Source organism: Lynx canadensis, chromosome D1, assembly GCF_007474595.2.
Source record: "Lynx canadensis isolate LIC74 chromosome D1, mLynCan4.pri.v2, whole genome shotgun sequence".
In the NCBI taxonomy this organism is placed as follows: Eukaryota; Metazoa; Chordata; class Mammalia; order Carnivora; family Felidae; genus Lynx; species Lynx canadensis.
Window position 1 is genome coordinate 14,871,442 of NC_044312.2, and position 23,335 is coordinate 14,894,776.

The 23,335-nt window shown below is 58.7% G+C and overlaps 2 protein-coding genes across 3 annotated transcripts; both read left to right on the plus strand.

Annotated features, from left to right (window-relative positions):
• The first annotated feature begins 54 nt into the window (after window positions 1-54).
• Window positions 55-16,249, plus strand: SIDT2 (SID1 transmembrane family member 2). Of its 2 annotated transcripts, XM_030332076.2 has the most exons (27): window positions 55-770; window positions 2,476-2,597; window positions 2,896-3,060; window positions 3,160-3,205; window positions 3,614-3,715; window positions 3,824-3,907; window positions 4,614-4,713; window positions 4,881-4,946; window positions 5,933-6,026; window positions 6,362-6,414; window positions 6,767-6,778; window positions 7,155-7,226; window positions 7,378-7,449; window positions 8,528-8,646; window positions 9,183-9,256; window positions 9,363-9,429; window positions 10,027-10,100; window positions 10,219-10,342; window positions 10,551-10,668; window positions 11,144-11,280; window positions 11,524-11,632; window positions 11,895-11,971; window positions 12,155-12,201; window positions 12,475-12,580; window positions 13,252-13,362; window positions 14,619-14,732; window positions 14,816-16,249. In XM_030332076.2, exons 1-27 carry the CDS (start codon window positions 588-590, stop codon window positions 14,876-14,878), a joined length of 2,511 nt encoding a protein of 836 aa, XP_030187936.1. In that variant the 5' UTR covers window positions 55-587; the 3' UTR covers window positions 14,879-16,249. The 2 variants fall into 2 exon arrangements, with proteins under 2 accessions (XP_030187936.1, XP_030187937.1); XM_030332077.1 differs by lacking the exon at window positions 6,767-6,778 and having other exon boundaries at window positions 56-770.
• Window positions 16,250-18,308: 2,059 nt separating this feature from the next.
• TAGLN (transgelin) lies at window positions 18,309-23,330 on the plus strand. The gene is made up of 5 exons (XM_030332083.1): window positions 18,309-18,416; window positions 21,815-22,006; window positions 22,102-22,279; window positions 22,573-22,675; window positions 23,021-23,330. Exons 2-5 carry the CDS (start codon window positions 21,827-21,829, stop codon window positions 23,163-23,165), a joined length of 606 nt encoding a protein of 201 aa, XP_030187943.1. The 5' UTR covers window positions 18,309-18,416; window positions 21,815-21,826; the 3' UTR covers window positions 23,166-23,330.
• The last annotated feature ends 5 nt before the right edge of the window (window positions 23,331-23,335 follow it).

Consider the following 23,335-nt stretch of genomic DNA (forward strand, 5'->3'; position numbering starts at 1 on the left):
AGTTTCCCCTGACGTCAGCAAGCGGGCCGGCTACCCTGCTGTTTACCGCCTCGCGGCGCCGCACACTCTCCCGAGTTGCGAGCACCGGGGCCGCCACGGCCGCCCGCCCTTAAAGGGCCCGCGCCCCAGAAAACGCCGCGCCTCCCGGCGTCCGGTCGCTGCCGCCTGTCACGCTCCTCACCCTCAGACACTCCTCCCTTCCCGGCTGCCCCCGCCGCCGGATTCCCTCCCTTCCTCCCTCCCCTTTCCCGGCGTCTCCAAGCTCCCAGCAACCAGCCGCCCCCTGGCTTTCGCGGCCCTGGCTGGCCGCCGCAAGGTCTCCGGGCCGCGCTCAGCCCCTCGCGAGCTGACCCGTACCCCACACCCCCACCCCCTCTCCCGCCGCCCCTCCCTGTCGGGCCCCCTGGGAGCGTCTCTGCGGCTCTGGGGAGGGGACGTTTCCTAATCTCAGGCCGGGGTTAAAGTTCTGGTCCTGGTGCGATGCTGGAAGCTGCGGCCGGAGCCGCAACCCGTCCCGGAGGTGTCCTGTCGCCTGTCGCCGCCCCCGCCACCACCGCTGCCGCCGCCACCGCCGCCTTGCCGGGGCCATGTTCGTTCTGGGCTTGCCCTTCTTGGCGTTCTTGGTGGCCTCGGTCGAGAGCCATCTGTGGGTTCTGGGGCCCAAGAACGTCTCGCAGAAAGATGCCGAGTTTGAGCGCACCTACGTGGACGAGGTCAACAGCGAGCTGGTCAACATCTATACCTTCAACCACACTGTGACCCGAAACCGGGTGAGGGCCGGGCTGGGCTGGGGGCTGGTGGTGAGTGGCTGAGCAGACCAGGGCTCTGAGAGTCAGTCCATGCTCTTTAAGGAGGCCCATGAACGTGCCGCCCCACTGGGTTTCCTTTTCCCAGAAAGGCACTGGACTCTCTGGACCAGTCCTCCTTGCTTTGCCACCAGTCTCTCTGAAGCTCCCACTGGACAGTTTCTAAAGTTGTCTCCTTCCCATCTTCTCGTTGACTCCCCGCCCCCCCTTTCCACCAGCTGTGGTCTGAGCAGTACTGGCCTGTACCCTACCCAACACCCAGAATGGGACAGCCCATTCAGGGCTGGGCTGGGTGCAGGGGGAAGCAGGCTAACTACTGGGCTTGGCCCAGGAAACCCTAAGGAGATGAGACAGGCCTTCTGAAAGGCTCTGCTCAGGCAAGTTACAGCTGAGATTCCCCAGGAAGACAAATGTGGGACTTCTCAGGCTGCTGTAAAGCTGGGACCCTCTCAGCCCTCTTCCTGCCTTAGAAAGCCAGATGGCCTTGTAAATTGAAGGTGGTGGAGATAAGGTCAACTCCAAGTTGGATGGGAGGAGAGAGGGAGTTTGTCTCCAGTAGGGAATCTACCTCACTCTGACTTTCTGTTTCATTTTTTCCCCAGCTATGAGTTAAATATGGTCGTAGCTAGATCTGGGAAGTGTAGACCCCGGGGGCAGGGCTGAGATTTGGAGAATTCTTGCAGCTTGGCTCTATGGTTTCCTGTCCAGCTCTCTCCCATGATTGGGTTTACTAAGAAGCAGTAGAACTGAGAGTGGGAGTCTGGCTATTTCTCAGAATAGGGAGGGATTTGCTTTCTGTGGCAGGCCAGGATCTGCCTTCAGTGCCTGTTTCTCTGAAGTTTGATCTCCTCCTGCTTAGAGTCCTTTCTTTCTGGGGTCATCCTGAGAGTTGTGACCTCTACCCCTCTGGGAAATGCTGCCCTAGGGCTTGGGTCTCAGCAGCCCAGGGACAAGCATTGCCAGGATTTATTTAGTTTTATTATTTTTCTTTAAGCTCCCACTGTTCTAGGTACTTTCCTCCATGTGCCAAGAGCAAGAATGTCTCCGTTTTACAGAGGGGGAAATTGAGTCTCGGAGGTGTGAAGTGACTTCTCCACCGCTCTAGCCTTTGGTCAGAGCTAGGGATAGAGCTTGGCTCTCTTAGCTTTTCAACAGTCTGTTTCCCCACCTCCCCACTGGCTCTGGCCTCCAGATTAGTTGTTGAATGGGAGCTTCCTGGCTCACACAGAAGAAAATTGAGGAGCACCTCTTGCTCTCCTGTGTCCCTGTGTGCGCATGCACACGTGTGTGCAGGCATGTGTATCCCACGAACATGGATAGCTATGGGGTATCCTGGGGGTGCCCGAGGTCTCCATTGAGTTTCCTGTTGGGAAGTGAGGCCCTGAAGTTTCGTGATTCCTGTTGTCCCTGCACATCCCTGCCATCCAGGACCAGGCCTCTTCTAAGACCCTGTCCTCTAACTCAGTGATAATCCCTCCTGGAGCCTGGGGCTGCTCTGGGAGAAGAAAGGGCATAGCTGTAGCTCCCCAGCCTGACCAGGATAGGGAAAGAGCAAAGCAGCTGGCATGACGTAGGGCAGGGCTCACAGTCTCTGGAGCCATGTGTCCCGGGTGGCAGAGGTGGAGACATCATGGGCTTGACTGAGGGGCGTTTCCATGTCATTCTGCAGACGGAAGGCGTGCGTGTGTCTGTGAATGTCCTGAACAAGCAGAAGGGGGCTCCTTTGCTGTTTGTGGTCCGCCAGAAGGAGGCTGTGGTGTCCTTCCAGGTGCCCCTAATCCTGCGAGGGCTGTGAGTAGGACCCGGGGATCAGGGAGGGGGGTAGGCCTAGGCCAGGCCAGGCCCAAAGCCTCACCCAGGGCCTTGTCCAGGGCCTCAGACCACCCAGGAGTCCCTCTGTTTCTCCTCCCCATTCCCAACCAGGGGCTGGTCAGTGGCCAAGCCAGCCAGCCTGGAGCTTGCCAGCCTGGTTGGGGTAGGAGTAGGGACAAGTTGGAAACCAGAGTGGAGGAACTGGGGCCTTGCTCCCTTGGAGAGGTTTGCTGGCTGGGGCAGTAATAGCATCCTGACTTTCTGCTTTGGGCTGTAGGTATCAGCGAAAGTACCTCTACCAAAAGGTGGAGCGAACGTTGTGTCAGCCCCCCACCAAGAATGAGTCCGAGGTCCAGTTCTTCTACGTGGATGTCTCCACCCTGTCACCAGTCAACACCACATACCAGCTCCGGGTCAGCCGAATGGACGACTTCGTGCTCAGGTCTGCAGGGGAGATGCAAGGGCACCACGGGACTGGCCTCCTTCCTGAGCTCTGGGAGTGACCGTGGCAGGGGGGTGGGGGGGATTCTTCTCCCTCCAGGACCGGGGAGCAGTTTAGCTTCAATACCACAGCAGCCCAGCCCCAGGTAAGATCTCCCTGTCGACCAGCCCTCAGGAGGAGACTTGGGCACGTGGGAGGGGGAGCGGTCGGCAGGCTCTGCCGAGAGTCTCCTGTTGGCTGTACACACCGTGGCGGCGCTGTCTGGAAACGGGAGCTCTGGCCCTCAGGCAGTAAGGGACAGGCAGCCGGGGAAGTGCAGAGGCATGGGATCTGGCTGCCACGTTTCCTACTTGCCTCTTGGGGTGCTATCCCGAGTGCCCAGCTGAGGTTGAGGGGAGTGATGTAAGAATATAGGGCTGCTTGTGGGCAAGGCCTTTCTCCCCAGAGAGCCTTTACCACCCAACTCTGAGAAGATTCACACTGCTCCCTTCTAGAGGGCCAGAGAGAGCATCCTCATGAGATGGGGCTCTCCCTGCCCTTCCTATGCCCTCAGTACTTCAAGTACGAGTTCCCAGAGGGAGTGGACTCGGTGATTGTCAAGGTGACCTCCAACAAGGCCTTCCCCTGCTCAGTCATCTCCATCCAGGATGTCCTGGTAAGCTGTCTGCCCTTTTACTCTCTGCCAGCAGGTAGCAGAGCTGATAAAGAGGGGGCCTGGGGCCCAGGTCCCTGCCCATTTGCCTCTCCCTCCCTCCCCACGTAGTGCCCTGTCTACGACCTGGACAACAATGTAGCTTTCATCGGCATGTACCAGACTATGACCAAGAAGGCAGCCATCACTGTGCAGGTAGGAAATGGATGGGCCCTGTGGAAGATTGGCTAGGTGATGAGCTTACCAAACCCTTGCTCCTTCATCCCTGTCCCATTTCTACCCTAGTCTTGGCCTGCCAGTCCCTGAGGTTTGGGGCCCTCTCATATGTGTGAATGTTGATTCATAATCCTGATCACCTTTGGGGGCAGGAAAGAGCAGAGTATCCATTCTGGCTGTCCTATCTGCTTCATTCACTGTAATGATAGCTAAGAGAGGAAAAAGGGTCCTCCTGGCTGATGCTGAGTGTTGCTCTTGGCAAAGGCTAAAAACCTATGCTGGGTGAAGGGAGAGTGAAGACATGTGTTTACCTCACAACATCCAGCCTTGCAACTGTAGGAGGCAGCGGGACCCCTCCACCTTTTCTCCGGCTGATGCCAGACCGCAAAAGGGCACCCGCGGGTTCCATGATGGTGGGTCATACACATATTTGCTCACCTGGCTATAGTGGAGGGTCATGGTTTTGGGCTCTGAAGCCAGATAACCTCGGCTCTACCACGTACAGGCAGTGTGATCCCTGTTCAGCAGGGATGATGATAGTCCTTACCTCAGAGAGGTCTTTGTGAGGGCCAAGTAAAAATATTTGTGTACATACACACATATGTATTGATTTTGATGACTGATTATTTTGATGATGATGATGATGATAAAACATCATCATCACATCGTCATCATCATCCTGCAGCGCAAAGACTTCCCCAGCAATAGCTTTTACGTGGTGGTCGTGGTGAAGACTGAAGACCAGGCCTGTGGGGGTTCCTTGCCTTTCTACCCCTTTGTAGAAGGTACCTTTTGTGTCCTGGGCCTGGCTCAGGGTGGGGAGGGCAGGGTCACTCCCTGGGAGGTAGAAGAACCTCTGTGGCTGGTTGGTGGAGCTGATGAGACGTGGGGTTTGGGCCCACAAACTTTAACCAAGCTCCACGCAGCCACTTGTTTGACATTTTGCTTCCAGATGAACCGGTTGATCAAGGTCACCGCCAAAAAACCCTGTCCGTGGTGGTATCTCGAGCAGTCACGTGTGAGTGTGGGTGGCTGAGTGGCTCTTCCTCTCAGACCTGGGGGAGGAAGTGTTCTCTGAATGGGAAGGGTGACGCTCACCTACTCAGTGGACTGATGGGGTAGGAGGAGGGAGAATTCTTGGCGGTCTTCACAAGGGGAGGGTCAGGAGGTGGGTCCTGGTGTGATGTGCTACTGAGAGTCTGTGGCTGACTTTTGAAGTACTGAGTTCTGGTTCTCTCTCTGCCCCTTATGAGCCCTGTAATCTCACTGAGCCTCAGTCTCTCTGTCTCTCTAATAGGTAATAAGATCTGTCCTGTAGTCTCACCAAGTTGTGAGGTTTAGCACAAAATTAGCAGGAAAGTACCAGGCCCCTTAGTCAGACTCACTAAGTATTTACTGAGTGATCGAATGGAGCCCTTTGTAAACTGGGCTATATCTAAGTATAAAGATATAAGATAAAATATAAGTATGAGATAAAAATATAGATTTTTGTAAGTATAAATATAAGATAAAATAAGAGAAAAATAAGGGATTGTGATGGCAGGGGAAAGAAACTGTCTCTTCTTTACAGATTCTTTATTCAGCAAATATTTATCTAGCACCTTCTACGTGCCCGGTGCTGCGTTCTGGCTACAGTCCTCAGGGAGCTCCTGTTTGGCGGACAGGAATCTGTTGCTGTGCAGGGTGCCGATGGCCTGTGATGGGCAAAGGACAGGTCACAGGGAACACGGGGCAGAGAAGCCTTCCCAGAGGACATAGTCCTCGAGCTGTATTTGGAAGGAAAGTGTTTGAAGACAGGGTAGAGTTCTTGAGAAAGAGCAACATGAGCAAAGGCAGGGATCGTGTCAGAGTTTGGCATATTTGGGAAGCTGCCGACTGCTCACCCCTCTGGGTCACTACATTTGAGGGGAGATGTGGGGAGAGCTTGGGCCGTGCCCTTGTGTGCCATGGCGGGCAGCATCGGAAGGCTTCGGTGTGCTCACCCTCCGGCCTCCCTCCCCACAGCCGAGGCCTATGTTGGTGGTATGCTCTTTTGCCTGGGCATATTTCTCTCCTTCTACCTGCTGACCATCCTCCTGGCCTGCTGGGAGAACTGGAGGTAAAGCGGGCTGCTGGGTGCCCCCCTGTTCTGGGGTGGGTTGAGCAGGATGTGAGCCAACCCAGGATAGTGCCCCACGCCATTGTGGGGCATAGGAAGGCAGGCCCCTTTGAGGGTTCGTGGTTCACGAGGCCTCTGCTCTGGAAACCAACCCCTCCCCTCAACCTTCTTCCCAAGCAGGGAAACCCCACATTGTTTCCCAGCCTGGGAGGAACCTTCAGATCACAGATGGAGGACAGGGTTATGGGGTGGAGAGGGTGGAAGGCAGGCCAGCTCAGCAAAGGAGGGATCCTCGCCCCATCCCTCTGGTTTGCCTCTGGATTCTGTCCCTACAGGCAGAGGAAGAAGACGCTTCTGGTGGCCATGGACCGAGCCTGCCCAGAAAGCGGTACCTCCAGAGGGCCTGGGCAGGGAGGGCCGAGTTTGCTTTGTGTTTTGGTGGACGGTTCCCTTCGGGGGCTGGAGGAGGAAGGGCTGGCTGGGGGCTTCTGGATGTCCAGACTGAGAAAGAACCCTCTGCAGATGGAAATGGGGCTGGGCTATTGTGCCCTACCTGTGACCCTAACATGGCTGTCTTCATGGCTGCCCCTTGGTTCTTCCTCTGGGCCTAGAGCTATGCTGTCTGCCTCAGATGATGTAGCTCACAGTCTGGGGGGTTGCTAACCTTTCATTCTCTCTCCTTTTCTTCCATTTCGCCCTCTCTGTCTGTCCTCCCTCCTGTTTGGGACCTTCTCTCTCAGCTTCTCTCCTTGGTAAGCGCCAGGTGCCGTGGGCAGAGGAGCTGAAACCCAGAGCGGGGGAGGGAAGGGACACGCAGGGGTGTCTGGGTGGGCCCTGGGCAGGCCGAGGCTCGCTGTCCTCACTGCTAATGTAGATGCATCGATTCCTAGACCTTTCTCTGTCCTTAGCGAGGACGGATGATGGCGAGTGTTTCTACTGGAACACACCTGGGAGGCTGGGGCAGCTGTTAGTGGTGGCAGTGAGTTGTGTTTGCCAGGATAGATGCGTTCTCTCTGCTGCCACCGTGGCCTCTCTGTGTCTCTCTTCTCTGGATTCTTCCTTCTGTCTCTTGGCTTTTGGCTTCGGGCTGTTTCCAGAGCTAAGGGGGCCCTTGACCTCTCTTTGCAGGTAACCCCCGGGTCCTGGCCGATGCCTTCCCCGGCAGCTCCCCGTATGAAGGTTATAACTACGGTTCCTTTGGTACGTGTCCACACCAAAGGCTGTGCTCACCCACTCACAGCCAGGCCTCCTTAGGCTTCCACCTCCAATGTGGCACAATGGCAGCCGGCCCCTTCCGACCCCCGCCTCCCCATCTCCTCCCACCTGCCTCACCGCTCACTGTTCCCCGCAGAGAACAGTTCCGGATCCACCGACGGGCTGGTCGACAGCTCAGGCACTGGAGACCTCTCCTACAGCTACCAGGGTGAGTGAGCCCTGCCGGGCAGAGCCGCGAAGCGTGGGGCCGGAGCTGGCTGCGTGAGACGTGGTGAAGGGCGGGTGCCTCTTCTGCCGGGCGCTGGAACCGGGGAAGGGCTGCTGTCTTCCTGCCCCTTTCCTTGCTCGTTCTTTCTCCCTTGGCCCTACTTCCTGGTAACTTTCCCTTTCCTTTGAAGGGCACGAGTGGTTCAAGCGGCGCCTCCCCTTTGGCCAGATGCGGCAGCTGTGCATTGCCATGGGTAGATGTGGGGGCGGGGGGGGCGCTGCTCTGCCAATCAGCTCCTGCCGGGGCAGTTGACCGGGGCCGGTAGGCTCCAGGGCCGGAGAGACGCTTTTGTGCATGGCTTCCCCATCTAATGCCAATAATTGCCCGCTTTTGTGCCTTTTGAGATAAGTAGGCACTGACCTTGATGCTGGTGGGCTGGCACCCCAGCTACCCCCAGGCCGGATGTTCCGGTTCGCTCTCATGTTTGCCAGCACCTCACTCCCTGGCCTGCCGGGGTAGGGCTCACGGGCAGGGGTGTCGTGTCCTGACCTCCGGGGGCTTTGGTCAGGCAAGGTCACAGGAGGAAGCTTCTGAAGGCACAAGAAAAGGTCAGGACGAAGGAGCAAGTGCTCTTCCTAGAAGCAGCCTGTCACCCTTGCCTGCACCCCAGAACCCACTGGGTCTTTTTCCAATGGGGGCCAAGGCAGTGTCCTCTCAGAACCCACATGGCTGGGCACCTAATCAGCATGACTTCTGTCGAATTCAGTCCTGCTGCTTCTGTCCGGGACCCAGGATCTGCTCAGCGTCCTGGCCTGGAAGTCCTAGTTCAGTGAGGGGAGCAAGGGTGGAGCGGTACCTGTCTGGTGACCCGTTCGAGGGTGGCCCACCCTTGTTTCCCTCAAGGACTTAGGAGTACCCTGTCCCTCCTCCCAGGGCCTGAGCCCACCTCCATGCCTGCTCTCAGTCCACAATCTGCCTCTTCCCATTGCCTAGTAATTGTGACAATTGCCCCAGGTGGGTGGGGACAGACCTTGGGTTCTGTGCCTCCCAGGTAACTCTTCCCTCCTGCCCACCCCAGATCGCTCCCTTGACCCTGTGGGCGCTCGGCCACGCCTGGACTCCATGAGCTCCGTGGAGGAGGACGACTATGACACATTGACCGACATTGATTCAGACAAGAACGTCATTCGCACCAAGGTCTGGTGCTATGCGGCCTGGCCTTGGGTCATGGGTTTCCCAAGGAAAGGAGATTCTGTGTTCGGGCCCTAGCACATCTCCCTCTGGGGTGACATCTTAACGTGTTGTTGTTGTTGTTGTTGTTGTTGTTGTTTTGAGAGACAGAGGGCGAGCAGGGGAGGGGCAGAGAGAAAGGGAGACACAGAATCCGAAGCAGGCTCCAGGCTCCGAGCTGTCAGCACAGGGGCTCGAACCCACAAGCTGCGAGATCATGACCTAAGCCAAAGTTGGACGTTTAACTGACTGAGCCACCCAGGCATCCCTCTCTGGGGTGACATCTGAGAGAAACAAAGGGAAAGAGCTCAGCTGGGGCAGGATAGATTCAGGGGAAACCGACTCCACCCCCAGCGCTTCCGGGCTGATCTGCCAGCAGCAACAGGATGGCCTGGAGCCCTCGCCCGGCAGAACTGCTGCCTGTGTGAGGGGGCTCCTCCTGTCCCCCTCTCTCCCCTGGGCACGGGGGACTTCTCCCAGGTCTCACTCCAGCTTCTCCCCAGCAATACCTCTATGTGGCCGACCTGGCACGCAAGGATAAACGCGTCCTTCGGAAAAAGTACCAGATCTACTTCTGGTGAGTGGGCGGCACGGCCAGGCCTTCCTGTTATTGGCAGGGTGGTGTGGCGGTGTCTCGGGGCCTGGCCTGCCTCCTCACTGCCGCCCCTCGTCTCACTCCTCAGGAACATCGCCACCATCGCTGTCTTCTACGCGCTTCCCGTGGTGCAGCTGGTGATCACCTACCAGACGGTGAGCGGCAGGGCTGACTCCCTGGGCCCGGGCGGCATGCCCTTGTGGGGCCGCGTGCTCGCCCTCGCCACAGTCTGGGACGTGGCCTGAAGTGCAGAGCGTCCCAGCCTGGGCCACTGGAGCGAGTCAGGTCACGGGACTCAGGTTCCAGATCCTAACTCTGCCTCACCAGCTGGGTGATCTTGAGCAAGTCACTTAAGCTCCCAGAGCATCAGTTTCTTCATCTGCAAAATGGGGCAGCATGATCTCAATGACAGCACCTTCCCCAGCTTGTTGCAGGGTTTATGCAACAAGAGTCATGAGACTTTGTAAGTCTCGGTTTCCCTTCCCTTTTCTCTGTACTATGGGGCAAGAAATTGTGTCACGGTCACGCCCCATGATTTTTAGCCCCACCTGCTGAGGAGGGACAGCGACTGTGCGAAAGAGGGCTGGCCTGGTCTCCGGATGCACACACGTGCTGGTTGTGTGGCACTTCCCTGTCCCTTCGAATGGGGCCGGGTGGTGTGGCATGGGCTCAGGCCTGGCTCCCTCTCACCTGGGCTCTGGGCTGAGTCAGGTGCTTTAGCGGCCCCTCCGTGCTCCCATGCCCTGCTGCAGGTGGTGAATGTCACAGGGAATCAGGACATCTGCTACTACAACTTCCTCTGTGCCCACCCGCTGGGCAACCTCAGGTGGGGATTGTCTTGAGCCAGCCAGGGTGGGGGCAGGGGCTCTGCCAATGCACGTCCCAGCTAGGGAGGAGGCCGGAAGACGGGGCCAAAGCAACGCACCCTGTGTTGCCCCTTCCAGCGCCTTCAACAACATCCTGAGCAACCTGGGGTACATCCTGCTGGGGCTCTTATTCCTACTCATCATCCTGCAGCGGGAGATCAACCACAACCGGGCCCTGCTGCGGAATGACCTCTATGCCCTGGTGAGAGAGCATCTGCCCACTGAGGGCTCGGCTCCAGACCCTTTCTAGCAGGCACGGCCCAGCCCTGCCCTGCCCTGCCCTCCCCTGCCCAGCCCACATCCCACTCCATTCCTCTTTCCCACTCTCCCTGGGTCCCTGCCTGCCTGCCTCCCTCCCTCCCACCTCTCCTCCCACCTCACCTCCTCTTTCCCTTCCTTCTCCCCAATAGGAATGTGGGATCCCGAAACACTTTGGCCTGTTCTATGCCATGGGCACAGCCCTGATGATGGAGGGGCTGCTTAGTGCCTGCTATCACGTCTGCCCCAACTATACCAACTTCCAGTTCGGTGAGTGGGGCCTCCCTCTTCCCTGGCTGAACCGTCCTCCGGCATCCCCACATCCCCCACAGGGATCCCCCAGACCCAGCTCTGCAAGGCACTCCAGAGCTGGGCTGCCTGTGTGCACACACATCCTCGCTTACGGAAGAGAGGCAGCTGGGTGCTATTTCCTTCATGTGTTGATTGTTTTCTACGGAAAGGCGTGTATAAAACGGAGAAAATGAACATAATTAAGATGTGGTCCCTGATCTCAGGGCGCTCAGACTAAGTTGTCCTTGTTGTCAGGGGGAGTCAGACTGGGTGGCAGCCGGTGGGGTGGTAGTGTGGTGTCAGAGGGACAGTTAAGGGACTGGAGTCCGCCCACCGCCAGCTCACTCTGCGGCCCCGATGAGGTGGAGGGGCTCTCTGCCGCCCCGACTGTCTGGGCTGGGAGGTCTGTGCTAAGTGCGTGTGTTTGAGCTCACATTCACGTCCCCCAACGCAGACACGTCGTTCATGTACATGATTGCCGGGCTGTGCATGCTGAAGCTCTACCAGAAGCGGCACCCGGACATCAACGCCAGTGCCTACAGCGCCTATGCCTGCTTGGCCATCGTCATCTTCTTCTCCGTGCTGGGCGTGGTGAGGCCCTGACCCGCTGTGCTCGTCCCGTAGGGAACGTACACACGTGTGCGCACACACGCACCCTCTCCACCTCCCGCAGGAGAGATCCCTGCTGCTTCCCTGAGGTGCCTTCCCTGGGCTCCTCGGAGAGCCGCATCTGGCCTGGCAGCGAGCGCTGCTCCCTGGGAGGAAGGGTGGGCTGCGGGAGCGGCCTCCTCAGCGCCTCCTCAGCCCTGCCCGCCGTGCCTCCCCCCCCCCCAGGTCTTCGGCAAAGGGAACACAGCGTTCTGGATTGTCTTCTCGGTCATTCACATCATCGCCACCCTGCTCCTCAGCACACAGCTCTATTACATGGGCCGCTGGAAGCTGGGTGAGGGCCTGCCCGGGGCGGAGCGCGTGAGAGGGGGCCAGCTGGGCCCCGTGGGATGAGGGGTTGGTGGCCTCAGGGACCTGGATTCACAGCAGACTTTGGGTTCTGCCCTCTTGCTGGCGGCCCTGGAAGAATCACTGAGTGAGGAATTTGATGAGGGTTGGCGTGGCTGTGCCCTCTGAAGGCCCGGGGTCCTCTCACACGGCGCGGGCCAGGGTGACCAGGAAAGAGGGAAGCCCTCGAGCACTTTTCCTTCTTGCAGACTCGGGCATCTGCCGCCGCATCCTCCACGTGCTCTACACAGATTGCATCCGCCAGTGCAGCGGGCCTCTCTACGTGGTACTGGCCCGGCCCCCCAGCCCTCCTCCTCCATCTACTCTCTTCCCTCTGGCGGGAGGTGGGGGGACCCGGGTGCAACCTAGAGCCCGGGGGAGGGGGGGACCGGCTGACTTGGGCCTTCTTCCACTTTTCTCCCTGTCTCTCTTCCCCTCTCTCAGTCCCCGTGTCTCTGCTTCCCTCCAGGACCGCATGGTGCTGCTGATTATGGGCAACATTATCAACTGGTCACTGTGAGTCTGGCCATTGTCCGTGGTAGCCTGGCTGGGCGGACGACTGGGGACTTGGCCAGCCACTGGCTGCCTTGGGGGCCACGGACAAATTCTACACTTTGGGCATGAGAAATGGGGGCTGAGGAGAGCGCTGTCGGCACGTGGGGTTCTAGAATTTCTGCGGGCCTCTGAACCCAGCCTCACATCATAATAAAACGTGGGGTAGGAGTGAGGGAGAGCCCTTTCCTCACTCTTGGACCTCCTCTGCTTCACCGGCTCTTCCTCCCTTGCCAGAGCTGCCTATGGGCTCATCATGCGCCCCAATGACTTCGCCTCCTACTTGTTGGCCATTGGCATCTGCAACCTGCTCCTCTACTTTGCCTTTTACATCATCATGAAGGTGAGTGCGGATGGCTCGGCCTCCTCTGCCGGCTGCCCTGCTTTTGCAGGAGGGAGATGGGCATGCAACCCGTCTCCGAGTAGCACTGAGAGGGATCGGGCATTTTTCGTTCCTGTCTTCGCCAGTCTGGGGAGGGGAAAGGCTCGGGTCTCTTGCATGTACTCCAGCTGTGTCCAAAGACCCATTTCCTGAGCCCCTTCCATGTTCTAAGAAGGGCGCATGAAACCGGTAGCACCGCAGGCTGTAGTTGGGCAGGGCCTCCCTCCGCCCCCCCTCGCCCTCCCCCTCGCCCCCCCCCCCGCAGGGCAGAGGGGGTGGGGGCGGGGCTCACTATGTCCGCACAGGCTGGGGCCTCCGAGGGCCAGGTGCTTCCCGGGGACCCTTGTGCCATCCAGCGCAAGGAGAGCCCCCTGGCCGGTCCACCCTGCCAGCGCAGGGCTCTGGACATACGGAGGCCTGGCCAGGGTGAGCGTCAGGGGTGAGGACGCCGGGCTGCTGGTGTGGGGCGTACTGAGCTGTGTAGCTGTGTCAGGTGATGGTGTGAATCCGCGATGGCTCCCTAACGGATCCATCCTGTGCGCTGGGAAGTGGCATCAAGGGCAGGCTGGCGAACGGGCCGGGCAGGGGCCTGGCCCTCAGGCTGCTCTCCCCCCCACCCCCCTGCCCCCCAGCTCCGCAGCGGGGAACGGATCAAGCTCATCCCCCTCCTCTGCATTGTCTGCACCTCGGTGGTGTGGGGCTTTGCCCTCTTCTTCTTCTTCCAGGGACTCAGCACCTGGCAGGTGAGTAGTCATCCTGCGAGAAGGTGGGGGTCGCCCACAGGCTCGTTGTGAGCCAACAAGTGGCCAGTTCTCTTTTCAAACACCATTTGTGAGCACCTGCTGAACTCTGTCACAGCTGCTTTCTCATTTAATCTTCCCAGCTTTCAGTACACCAGCATGGAGGTATCCCCATGTTACTCATGAGGCAGCTGAGGTTCAGAGAGGCCAAGTGACCTGCCCAAGGTCACACAGCCAGTGAGTGGGACATCTGGGGTTTGAAGCCAGAAATGCCAGGTTCTCCCTTTTGCCTCACAGGCACCTGCCATGAATCAGGCTTCAATACTGTGATCAGAACTAAGTCTAGCACGGTCTCTTCCTTTGAAGTACTTAAAATCTAGTTCGAGAGAGAGAGAGAGAGAGAGAGAGATGAACAATTCCTGGACTGCTCTTTGCAATATGATATAGGAGGTGAAGGTATGGGCAAGACAGGAAGGAGGAATGGACACGAGGGCAGAGGACAGAGGAGATCCAGGAAAGCTTCCTGGAGGAGGCAGACTGTGCTCGTGGCCTTCTAGGCCTTGGGTGATGAGAAAGCACCCTGTGGCCCACAGATGCTGTGACCTGAGTAACGTTACAGAGGCAGAACTAGACGAGGCAGATTTGGAGTCCGTGAATGCACTAATTTGGGAGCTGAGTGAAAGACTGAGCTCCTGAGGGCAAGGCAGTTCTGGTCTTCTCGGTGGCCTCAGCGTGGGGCACAGACAGTCCCCAGACACAGTAATGTCCGGTCAGGGTTTGCTGGATAGGGTTATGGGTGAGCATGGAGGACCACGAGTGCCTTAGGTCATGGCCCACAGGTCATAGCTCCTGTTGTCCTCGAGCAGGGCTGTGTGACCAACCAATAATACTTTGGAGAAAAAGTGATCCTGGAGTCACTGATTAGAGCAGGGGGCAGAGTCCGAGGCAGGGAACCAAGTTAGGAGGCTTTTGAAGCCTTCTAGTGTCTCCAGGTGATCTCAGCCCTGTGCTCTCTTACATAAAGGGCAGAAGAATCTGAGGGTAAAAGTGAAAGGAAAGGGAAGGACAGAAGCCAGCGTCCTCGGGGAGAAGCGTGTAACAGCCAGTTCTTAGGTGTGGGAGACGAGGCAAGGGCGAGTCAGAGGAGGGTGCTCTCCTGCCTGGCGCCGGGAGCAGGGCAGCCCGAGGGAGCCGGCAGCAGGTCTGGCCCCAGCCTTGGTGGGCAGCGTCCGCAGGCGGCTCTCCCTGTTCCTCCCCAGAAAACCCCCGCAGAGTCTCGGGAACACAACCGAGACTGCATCCTCCTGGACTTCTTTGACGACCACGACATCTGGCACTTCCTCTCCTCCATTGCCATGTTCGGGTCGTTCCTGGTACGTGAGACTCTTCTGCCCAAGCATGGGGAGAGGCCGAGGCCGGCCCCTTGCCTGTGCTTGACTCAGCGTCCACCCCCCAGGTGTTGCTGACACTGGACGATGACCTGGACACCGTGCAGCGGGACAAGATCTATGTCTTCTAGTGGGAGCCAGGCCCCTCGCTTTACTCAGGGGGCCCTGAGCTCCTCTGTCTCCCTGCCCAGAGCCCCTGCAGCTCTGGGGGCGTGCATCCCCGCCCTGCAGCCCAGTGTGGGTAGTGGCGGGACAGCGAGGCCCAAGCTTGGCCCGGGACAGTCACAGCGGTGGGCCTGGCGGCTGCCCTCTGCTGAGAAGGAGGCCTCCTCCCGCAAGACCCCAGATGTTGGCCACTTGTTGCTGCTTCTCAGTGTTGAGGGCCTCTCAGGGGCCCCGTCCGTTGGCTCTCCGTCTGTTCCTCTGCAGGAGGAAGGAGGAAAGTGTTGCCCTGCCCAGTTCATGCCTTGCGTTCTGCCCGTCCCTCCCCTCCCCACGAGCCTCTGACTGCGAGCCCTTTCTTCTCCCTGAGTTCCAGTCCAGGGCCCGGTTGGGCCTGATTCTCTGTCCTGCACCAGGGCCCCATAGCGCTTTGGGGCCATACCTGACTGCCATCACTGCCCATTCCAGCCAGGATGAATGGGCTGTAGGATTTTGGAGGCTGGCCAGCTGGTGCCACGCTTTTGGTGCTATGGCCTAAGAGGGGCTTCAGGCAGTGCTGCCTCCTCCCTTTGACCTGTGCTTGGAGCCGGTTCTGTAGTAATAAGGGTCAGCTCATGTGTGAGAGTCGCCTTTGAGCTGAGGGACTGAACTCAGAGGTCACCTGCCTATGTCGTCAGCCCCCGGACTGATGTTGGCACCAGGATCAGAGGGAAAGATCAGTTCACCCCTTTCCTTCTTTTTCTTTCCAGGCCCTCTGTCCTGCCAAGCCCCCACTGGGGGCCTTTCAGTGCCATTGACACTGCCCAAGAATGTCCAGGGGCAGAGGAGTGGGACACAAGGCGCCTAGCTCCTCTTGTCTCCTCATAGCCGCGGGAGCCCCAGTGCCTATCTGAGAAGGGGGCTCAGGAAGGGACATGATCTTCCTCTCAATGTCCCCAGTCCAGCCTCACTCTAGGACCTGGGGCTGGCTTCGGTGTTTCCGTCCTGTCTTTGGCCAAGTTTTGTGTTAGTCACACACATATACATGTATGAAACCTTGAAGTTTACACTGAGCCGCCCCAGCTCTGGGCCCCCTGGCTGCTCTGTCCTTCGAACCCCTTCCCCTACCCGGTCCATTCCAGATGCCAAGACTGGGGGAGGGCAGGTCAGGCCTCTGCCTTGGGGATGGGAGTGTGTCTTATTCTGCCCAACTTGTTTTTACAGCTCTCCCTTGGGCTGGGGAGAGGAGGTGGATCTGGATCCGTTTTCAGAACTCCGTTTAATGTCTGTTGCCATGCTATGGTTGCATTTCTGTTTTCTATGAATGGGTCTGCATTCAATTAAAGAAACAACCGGACGCAGCTCTTGGGCCCCTGTTGGCTCCTCCTTTCTGGGTGGAGATGTTGAGAATGAAGGGTGGGGCAGCAGTCCTACATTTTCCGGTTCTCCTGGTCTACCTTTCTCTCTCAACAAGAGATTCCCCTTTGTCTCCCCCACGTGTCCTCGCGTCCTCGGTCCCCAAGGTTATTCCTGTCCTTTGAGCAATAGCATCAATCCAGGAAACACTTACCAGGGGCCGTTCCGGGTACTGTGCTGGGCGGAGAGGAGAGTGTGGTGAATAAGCCTTAGCAGCACCATCTCTCCTCTGCGACCCCCACCCCTTACCTGGCAAATGGCAGCAGCTTCTGGCCCACCTGCCCCCCCCCCCCCCAAGTCGGGTCGGTTTCACTTCTGACCCTAGCCTCTCCCGGCTGGGCAGGCTGTGTGTGCAGGCAGTACTTCCTGACATGACTCTTTTTTTTTTTTTTTTTTTTTGGTGAGCGAGAGAGCAAGTGGGGGAGGGGCAGAGAGAGAGAGGGAGACAGAACCTGAAGCAGGCTCCAACCCACAAACCGTGAGGTCATGACTGAGCCCAAATCAGGAGTTGGATGCTTAACCCACTGAGCCACCCAGGCACCGCCCCTGACACGACTTGAATAGAGAATGCAGGCCGAGGCCAGGAAGGTTCTTGGGGGAACACAAGCTGCTGGTATATGGTGCGTTACTGCGCGTGGGCGGCAGGCAGGCTCCCAGAAGCGGGCATTTGAAATGACCCTAGAAAGTTGATTTAGGTTCCAGCGGGCCTAGGATAGCAAGATCGGGGCGGTGGCAGGAAGCTGGTGAATTCACAACTCACCAGAGGACTGCCGCCCTCTAGCTGATTCCCCGCCCCTCTCCCTGCCCTTCCCAGCAAACGCCACTGGAGGGCACCCTAGCTCTGTGCCACTGGGCTCTGGCCAGGGGAGGCAGGCTGTGGTGGGCAGGCCTCCCACCAAGGCCAGGCCTGGCTGACCCCCTCCCGGAGGTGCCGGGTGTGCCGGTGTCCAGTGTGTGGTGGGGAGTGTCAGCCCCTCCCTGCCAAGCCGTCCTGGGAAAAGGGGTGGGGTGGTGCCACAGCCGGCAGCCCAGAGACCCCGCAGCAAGTCTCGCCTCCTGCCCCTTCGCCAGACCCCTGAGGCCGGGTGCAAGCCACATAGGAGTGAGTCTCCTTCCTGGAGGGATGGAGCCCAGTCTGTTCTTTAGGGGAGGCACAGACTGTTCCAAAGGGAGGGAGGGAGGAGAGCGGCCTCTGAGCCTCCAACCCAGCCTTGGTGTCTCAGCCCCGCCAGGCCTTAGAGACGCCCTGGATGAGGGCCAGGGTCCACTGAGCTGCTGCCCAGCCCTCAGATTCCGCCCCAGCTAAAGCATCTAACTCAAGACCCACCCCAACTGGAAGCGCCCAACCTGAGCAGGGTGGTTACACCCGACAGACTCTCAGCTCCCACACGGGGGCCTCTGGGGACGTCCGGCTTCTGCCACTCATGGCCTCCCACGTGGCCTCGGGTGACATGCACCCTGAGCCTGTTTCTTCACGTGTAACGCGAGGTTAGTGATTATCCCACCAGGTAGCCGTGAAGATTAAATGACAGCATTTGCGGCAGGTCCTCAGTAAAGGAAGTTCCTAGAGCCGAACCCTCAGGAGGACAGGGTGGTGGGTTACTCCACCACGGACCTCGGGGATCTGTCTCCCAGCTCTTTCCCCCTCTCCCTGGCCAGACCCTCTTGAATTGCCCCCTCCCGTCAAGTCACACACGGGGGCAGGGAGCAGTGCAGAAGGAGCAGCCCTAGGGCCAGACAGCAGGGCAGGGCTTCGTGGTCCTGTCCATAAAAGGCTTTTCCCGGCTGCTTCCCAGCCGGCAGCGCAGCTCCGCCCCGCCGGCTCCATCTCCAAAGCACGCAGAGAATGTCCCGGGCAGCCCCCGGCAGACTGCTCCAACTTGGTGTCTTTCCCCAAATATGGAGTCTGTGTGGAGTCACTGGGGGGGCGGGGGGTGGGGAACGGGACGGGTTCCTCTGGCAGGGAGGGGGCCCAGGGGTGAGCCAGCGGGGGAGGCTGACATCACCGCGGCAGCGGCCCTTTAAACCCCCCAGCCAGCCGGCGCCCCATCCTGTCTGTCCAAGTTCAGACACGGAGAGCTCATTCCCGCCTGCGAGTCTCGAGGAACTCCTGTAAGTGCACGCATCCCCGGGTTGGAGGGGAGGTGGACTAGGGCTTGACGGGACCACGGGGGTATTGCAGAGGGGCTCTCCCGGGCCCTGGCCTGCAACCCCATGGGGGGGAAGCACGTCCTCTCCTCGTGCATTCCTCATCTCCAGATGGGGAGGTGGCCTTAGCTCGATGAGGGTGGGGGGGTGGGGGGGTAGGGGGGTGGGTGAGATTGCTGGAATCCCGTACTTGGAGTCCTTGGACCAGGCAGCCCCAGGCTGATCTCAAGATGGCTTGGCCGGTCAGAGGGACTGATGGTGGAGACCTGAGGTCTGAGGTGACAGGGAGGCTCCCCACGTTTTTGGCCATGGTCGTACCGACAGAGTGTGTGATGGGCTCAAGGTATTGGGTTAGACCCAAGGCTCTGTCTGTCGTCCATGTAAGAGGACATCCAAGGAGGTGAGGAGGTGTGCGAGCACAGCAGTGCTGGAGAGCAGTGTCCTGCTGGCGGGCACTCGGGTCTGAGCAGCACAGAAGCCCTGGGAGCCACTGAGGCAGTGGAAAGGACCACCAGACTCCTGTACCCTGGAACAGCCAGGGTGGCCCGGTGCAGGGACCTGCGAGAGCTGCGTTTTCTAGACACATGGCTCCTTCCATCCTCTGAAATGGGAGATGACCGCACGGCAGGCAGAGGGGTGAGGGCTGGGCACCCCCAGGGGCTTTGCAGTGTTGTCCTGGATGGCTCACACAGGGCTGGGCGGGCCTGGGACCCTGGGCCTTTCCCGAAGGGTCTAGCTGTTTCCCTCAATGGTTGCTCTCCAAAGGGCAGCAGTGAATAGGGCTGCTGTTCTCTGCTTCCAGAATTTAGAGGAGCCGTCCCTCTTGCCTTCTCAGAGATCCACGTGTGCCTGCTCTTGTTGGCTGTGTTCTATTTTGAAGAGCCAGGGGCCCGGCGGTCCTGGAGAGACCCCTGGTTCGTGCCGGTAACAGGTGCACGCCACCCCTTTGCAGCTGGCCCTTGTTCTTTCTCTCAGGGGAGGGGAAGCTGACAGGAGCCACAGGGCCAGAGGGTCAAAGTGGAGTCCAACCGGCCGGCCTGGCCTGCTCCAGGAGGCTTTGTCTAGAAAGGCCTCTGGGTGGGCTGCCTGGCAACTGTTTCCCTCTCCTCTTCCTACAGCTCCAAGGTGGGACTGGGGAGGTCTTGGTCAGAGGACTTAATGAGATTTCTTGGAATTCTCCACTTCCGGACTCCTCATGTGGAGGCAGAGGGTGGGGTTGGGATGGGTGGGGTGCATTTCATCCCCTTCCCTGTTCTGATAAAAATCAAATATTGTCTCTAGATCTAGGGGCTGCAGCTTTGTGTACTTCTCACTGTGAGCCTCGATACCTTAACTATCTGCTCCGAATCTCTTAGACTGCAAGCTGGAGGTGACGGCACTCCGCTTCCGTCCTGCTCCTCACCTGCTGGCACAGGGTCTGGGAGGGTAGGTGGGTGGGGAGGACGAGGAGGGCAGGGCGGGGAAGGTGGGGTGTGCGCTGCCCGCCTGGGCTGGTGGGGTGAAGGCTGAGCGGGGCCCAGGATGAAGGATGGGCTGAGGGCACTTGGTCCCAGCTGACTCGTGGGTTTGGACCCCTCGTCTTCGCCCTTGGGCGGTTGGGAAGCAGGGGTGGGGAAGGGAGGCGTTGGGCTGTCTATAGGGAAACAGAGACTCTGCTTTTGGATTCTCTGGCATCACTGGCCAGGTGAGGGTGCCGGTGCTCAGAGGTGGCCCAGCCCTCGGGCTTTTCAAACCAGAGAGAAGTGAGTTGCCCAGTGGCTGGAATCAAATGAGTTCATCTCCCGTGTTCTTTCTCTCAAACTTTGTTGTCCTCTCAGGGGATGATATGGAAAAGGAGTGGAGGCCAGAGTGGGAAGAAACAGTTTTTGTCCCTGGGTCAGGGGCTGGCTCTCCCAGGTCACCACCAGGAGGCGACTCTGGGAGGGAGTCACAGTGCCTGGGAGAAGGCACAGCTCTCTGAGGGAGATGACATCATCCTCGGTGCACAGATGGGGAACTTGAATGCAGGAAAGTTGTCAGCTATGGGCGAAGGAAGGGTTGGGCAGCTGACCCGAGACCGTGACAAGCTCCCCACGGTGGTACAGGAGAGACGGTCTGATATTGGCAAGAAAGGGAGTCGGGGGAGCACAACGACTACCCCCCTCCTCAGACCATTCTCTCCCTCCCAACCTCTGACCTCTCTGAGGCCAGGTGATGGGTCTGGCTTCATCTGGCACCTCTCTCGGAGGGCTCTTCCGATGAGCTCTGGGTGATAGCTGGGGCCAGGTCAGGTTCCTCTTGACCAGCCACATCTGCCCAGAGGCCTACCTCGCCCGCCCTGCTGCTACAGCCTTCCCCCTACATCTCGGGGCTCTCCAGAGCAGTGCCGGCCCCAGACCTTCAGGGCAACAGCTGCTGCTGCTGTGCACGGAGAGGGGCTCCCCAAGCTCTCGCTGGCAGATTCTTGGCTCTGGGATACCCTTGGAGGGCTCTGGCTCCTGGGTTACTCAGCTACCACAGTGGTGGGAGCCTGAGGGCACGAGGGAAAGTCTATGGGTCTATAAGTGTTCTCTCTCTCTCTCTCTCTCTTTCTCTCTCTCGGCTCACCTGAGGAAGTACAGCTTTTTGACCAAAACCTCTTGGGTTTTGCTGGCTTCCTAGACCTTTCCAGGGGTGGATGAGTTTGAGCCTCTTCAGCAGCTGTGGGCCAGAGGCTGAGCTGACCTGGCAAAGAGCTGGAGTTTTGGAGCTCCAGCTTCGGGGCTGGGGGGATAAAGCGGAGGGAGAAGTAGGGCAGGACCACCTCACGCCTAGCTGGACAAAGAAACCCGCTGCTTTATTTTGGAAGGGTCGTGTGGCCTCTTCTGGAAGGTGTCTCCAGTGCCTCCGGTCAATCTTGGCAAAGAGAGAAAGCTCTAGACCAGCCATTGTCAAACTACAGCTCATAGGCTAAATGCAGCCTGCTGTTTGTGTAAATAAAGTTTTATTGGATCAAAGCCTGCTTACTTGTTCATGTATCGTCTCAGGCTGCTTTCCTGCTACAATGGCAGAAACCTCATATCCTGCAAAGCCTAAAATACTTACTGTCTGGTTGCTTACAAAAAGAAGTTTACTGACCCTTGCTCTAGACTTCCAAAGATCTGGTCTCCCGTTTCTCTGGCCTCCAACTTCAGAGGCTCCCCGGACTGAGGGGATGAGCCTGGCCCAGACGGGCAGTGCCGTGAAAACAAAATGAGGGAACGGGGAGGTAAACATCTAGGATGGATGGCATCCCCCACACCCCCCCGTCCTCCTAGAAGCCGGAAGGCCCGCCTAGCACAAGTGAAACAGAGTTGTTCTCCGATCCTCTGACCTCCTCCCTTCTCTGGCCTGTGCTGCTTTAGCTCTCCCTCAACATGGCCAACAAGGGTCCTTCCTATGGCATGAGCCGCGAAGTGCAATCCAAAATTGAGAAGAAATATGACGAGGAGCTGGAGGAGCGGCTGGTGGAGTGGATCATAGTGCAGTGTGGCGCAGACGTGGGGCGCCCGGACCGTGGGCGCCTGGGCTTCCAGGTCTGGCTGAAGAACGGCGTGGTGAGTGGCCCCCTGGGAAGGGGGGCTGGGGCTCTGCTGGAGTTGTGAGGCAGGCGCCCCGAGCTGAGTGCCGAGCTGCGTTCTGTGCCTGGCAGATTCTGAGCAAGCTGGTGAACAGCCTGTATCCTGACGGCTCCAAGCCAGTGAAGGTGCCCGAGAACCCTCCATCCATGGTCTTCAAGCAAATGGAGCAGGTGGCTCAGTTCCTGAAGGCGGCTGAGGACTATGGGGTCACCAAGACTGACATGTTTCAGACTGTTGACCTCTTCGAAGGTACAGAGAAAAGGGGTGGAGAAGGTGGGTGCAGGACAGGAAGCTGAGGCAGAGGGGATGAAGGATGATCAAAACATGCCACACAACAGGTCTGCATAGTAGGAACAGGATGTGCCGGAAGGGTACCAGCCAGGCTCTCGAGGGCATCGTAGGATCTCCTGGAGCCTCCTTTGATCCTGGCACAACTTTTGCCCCTGGGTTGGCCATTTTTCTGAGAGGTGGGGCAGACCCTGCCCTGGAGTCCCGTGTACATGGCCCTGAAGTTCACCCCCATCCCTCCTTTCTTCTCACAGGCAAAGACCTGGCAGCGGTGCAGAGAACCCTGATGGCTCTGGGCAGCTTGGCAGTGACCAAGAACGACGGGTACTACCGTGGAGATCCCAACTGGTTTATGAAGTACGCGGCCACCCGGGGTTCCTTGTGCTCCGAACCTGTGTCTTTGCAGGGAGATGGGAGGTGGCCTGGGCTGACTGTCAGGTCCAGCGGGGAGGGGAAGCAGATAGCTGGAAGGTCCAAAGTGAAGGTCTAGGCTGGGTAGGAAATGGGTCCCTGGTACTTGCCATTCTCCCTGGCCCACGGGGTGAGCCAGGTTAAGGAAACAAAGAAGTGAGATGGGGGTGGGGGGGGGTGGGGCATGGGACCTGTCTAGGAAGTGACAGAGGAAACAGAGCACGGGAGGGGGGGAGGGGGGATGAAATGTGCAGTCCTGATGAGTCTTTATCCCGGTTTCCCCTCTTCCAGGAAAGCCCAGGAGCATAAGAGGGAGTTCACAGAGAGCCAACTGCAGGAGGGAAAACATGTCATTGGCCTACAGATGGGCAGCAACAGGGGGGCCTCCCAGGCCGGCATGACAGGCTACGGACGGCCTCGGCAGATCATCAGTTAGAGGGAGAGGGCCAGCCCCCAGCCCTGTCCTTCCCCGGCTCGTCGGCTGCAGCCATCCTGCCTAGCCCGCCTCACCCGCACCCGTGTAGTTCCTCAGCCCCGGCCAAGCTTCGAGGCTCCGTCACTGAGCAAAGGTGACCGCACTTGGGCAGCTCTCCCCCACCCCTCAGC

What these genes read in the sequence shown, in the direction of transcription:
- TAGLN (XM_030332083.1), top strand. Translation starts at nt 21,827, where the DNA reads ATGGCCAACAAGGGTCCTTCCTATGGCATGAGCCGCGAAGTGCAATCC. An exon ending in TCTGGCTGAAGAACGGCGTG is followed by an intron (nt 22,007 to 22,101) that starts GTGAGTGGCCCC and finishes TGTGCCTGGCAG; the next exon opens with ATTCTGAGCAAGCTGGTGAA. An exon ending in GATCCCAACTGGTTTATGAA is followed by an intron (nt 22,676 to 23,020) that starts GTACGCGGCCAC and finishes CCCCTCTTCCAG; the next exon opens with GAAAGCCCAGGAGCATAAGA.
- SIDT2 (XM_030332076.2), top strand. Translation starts at nt 588, where the DNA reads ATGTTCGTTCTGGGCTTGCCCTTCTTGGCGTTCTTGGTGGCCTCGGTC. An exon ending in GGAATGACCTCTATGCCCTG is followed by an intron (nt 10,343 to 10,550) that starts GTGAGAGAGCAT and finishes TCTCCCCAATAG; the next exon opens with GAATGTGGGATCCCGAAACA. An exon ending in CCTTTTACATCATCATGAAG is followed by an intron (nt 12,581 to 13,251) that starts GTGAGTGCGGAT and finishes CCTGCCCCCCAG; the next exon opens with CTCCGCAGCGGGGAACGGAT.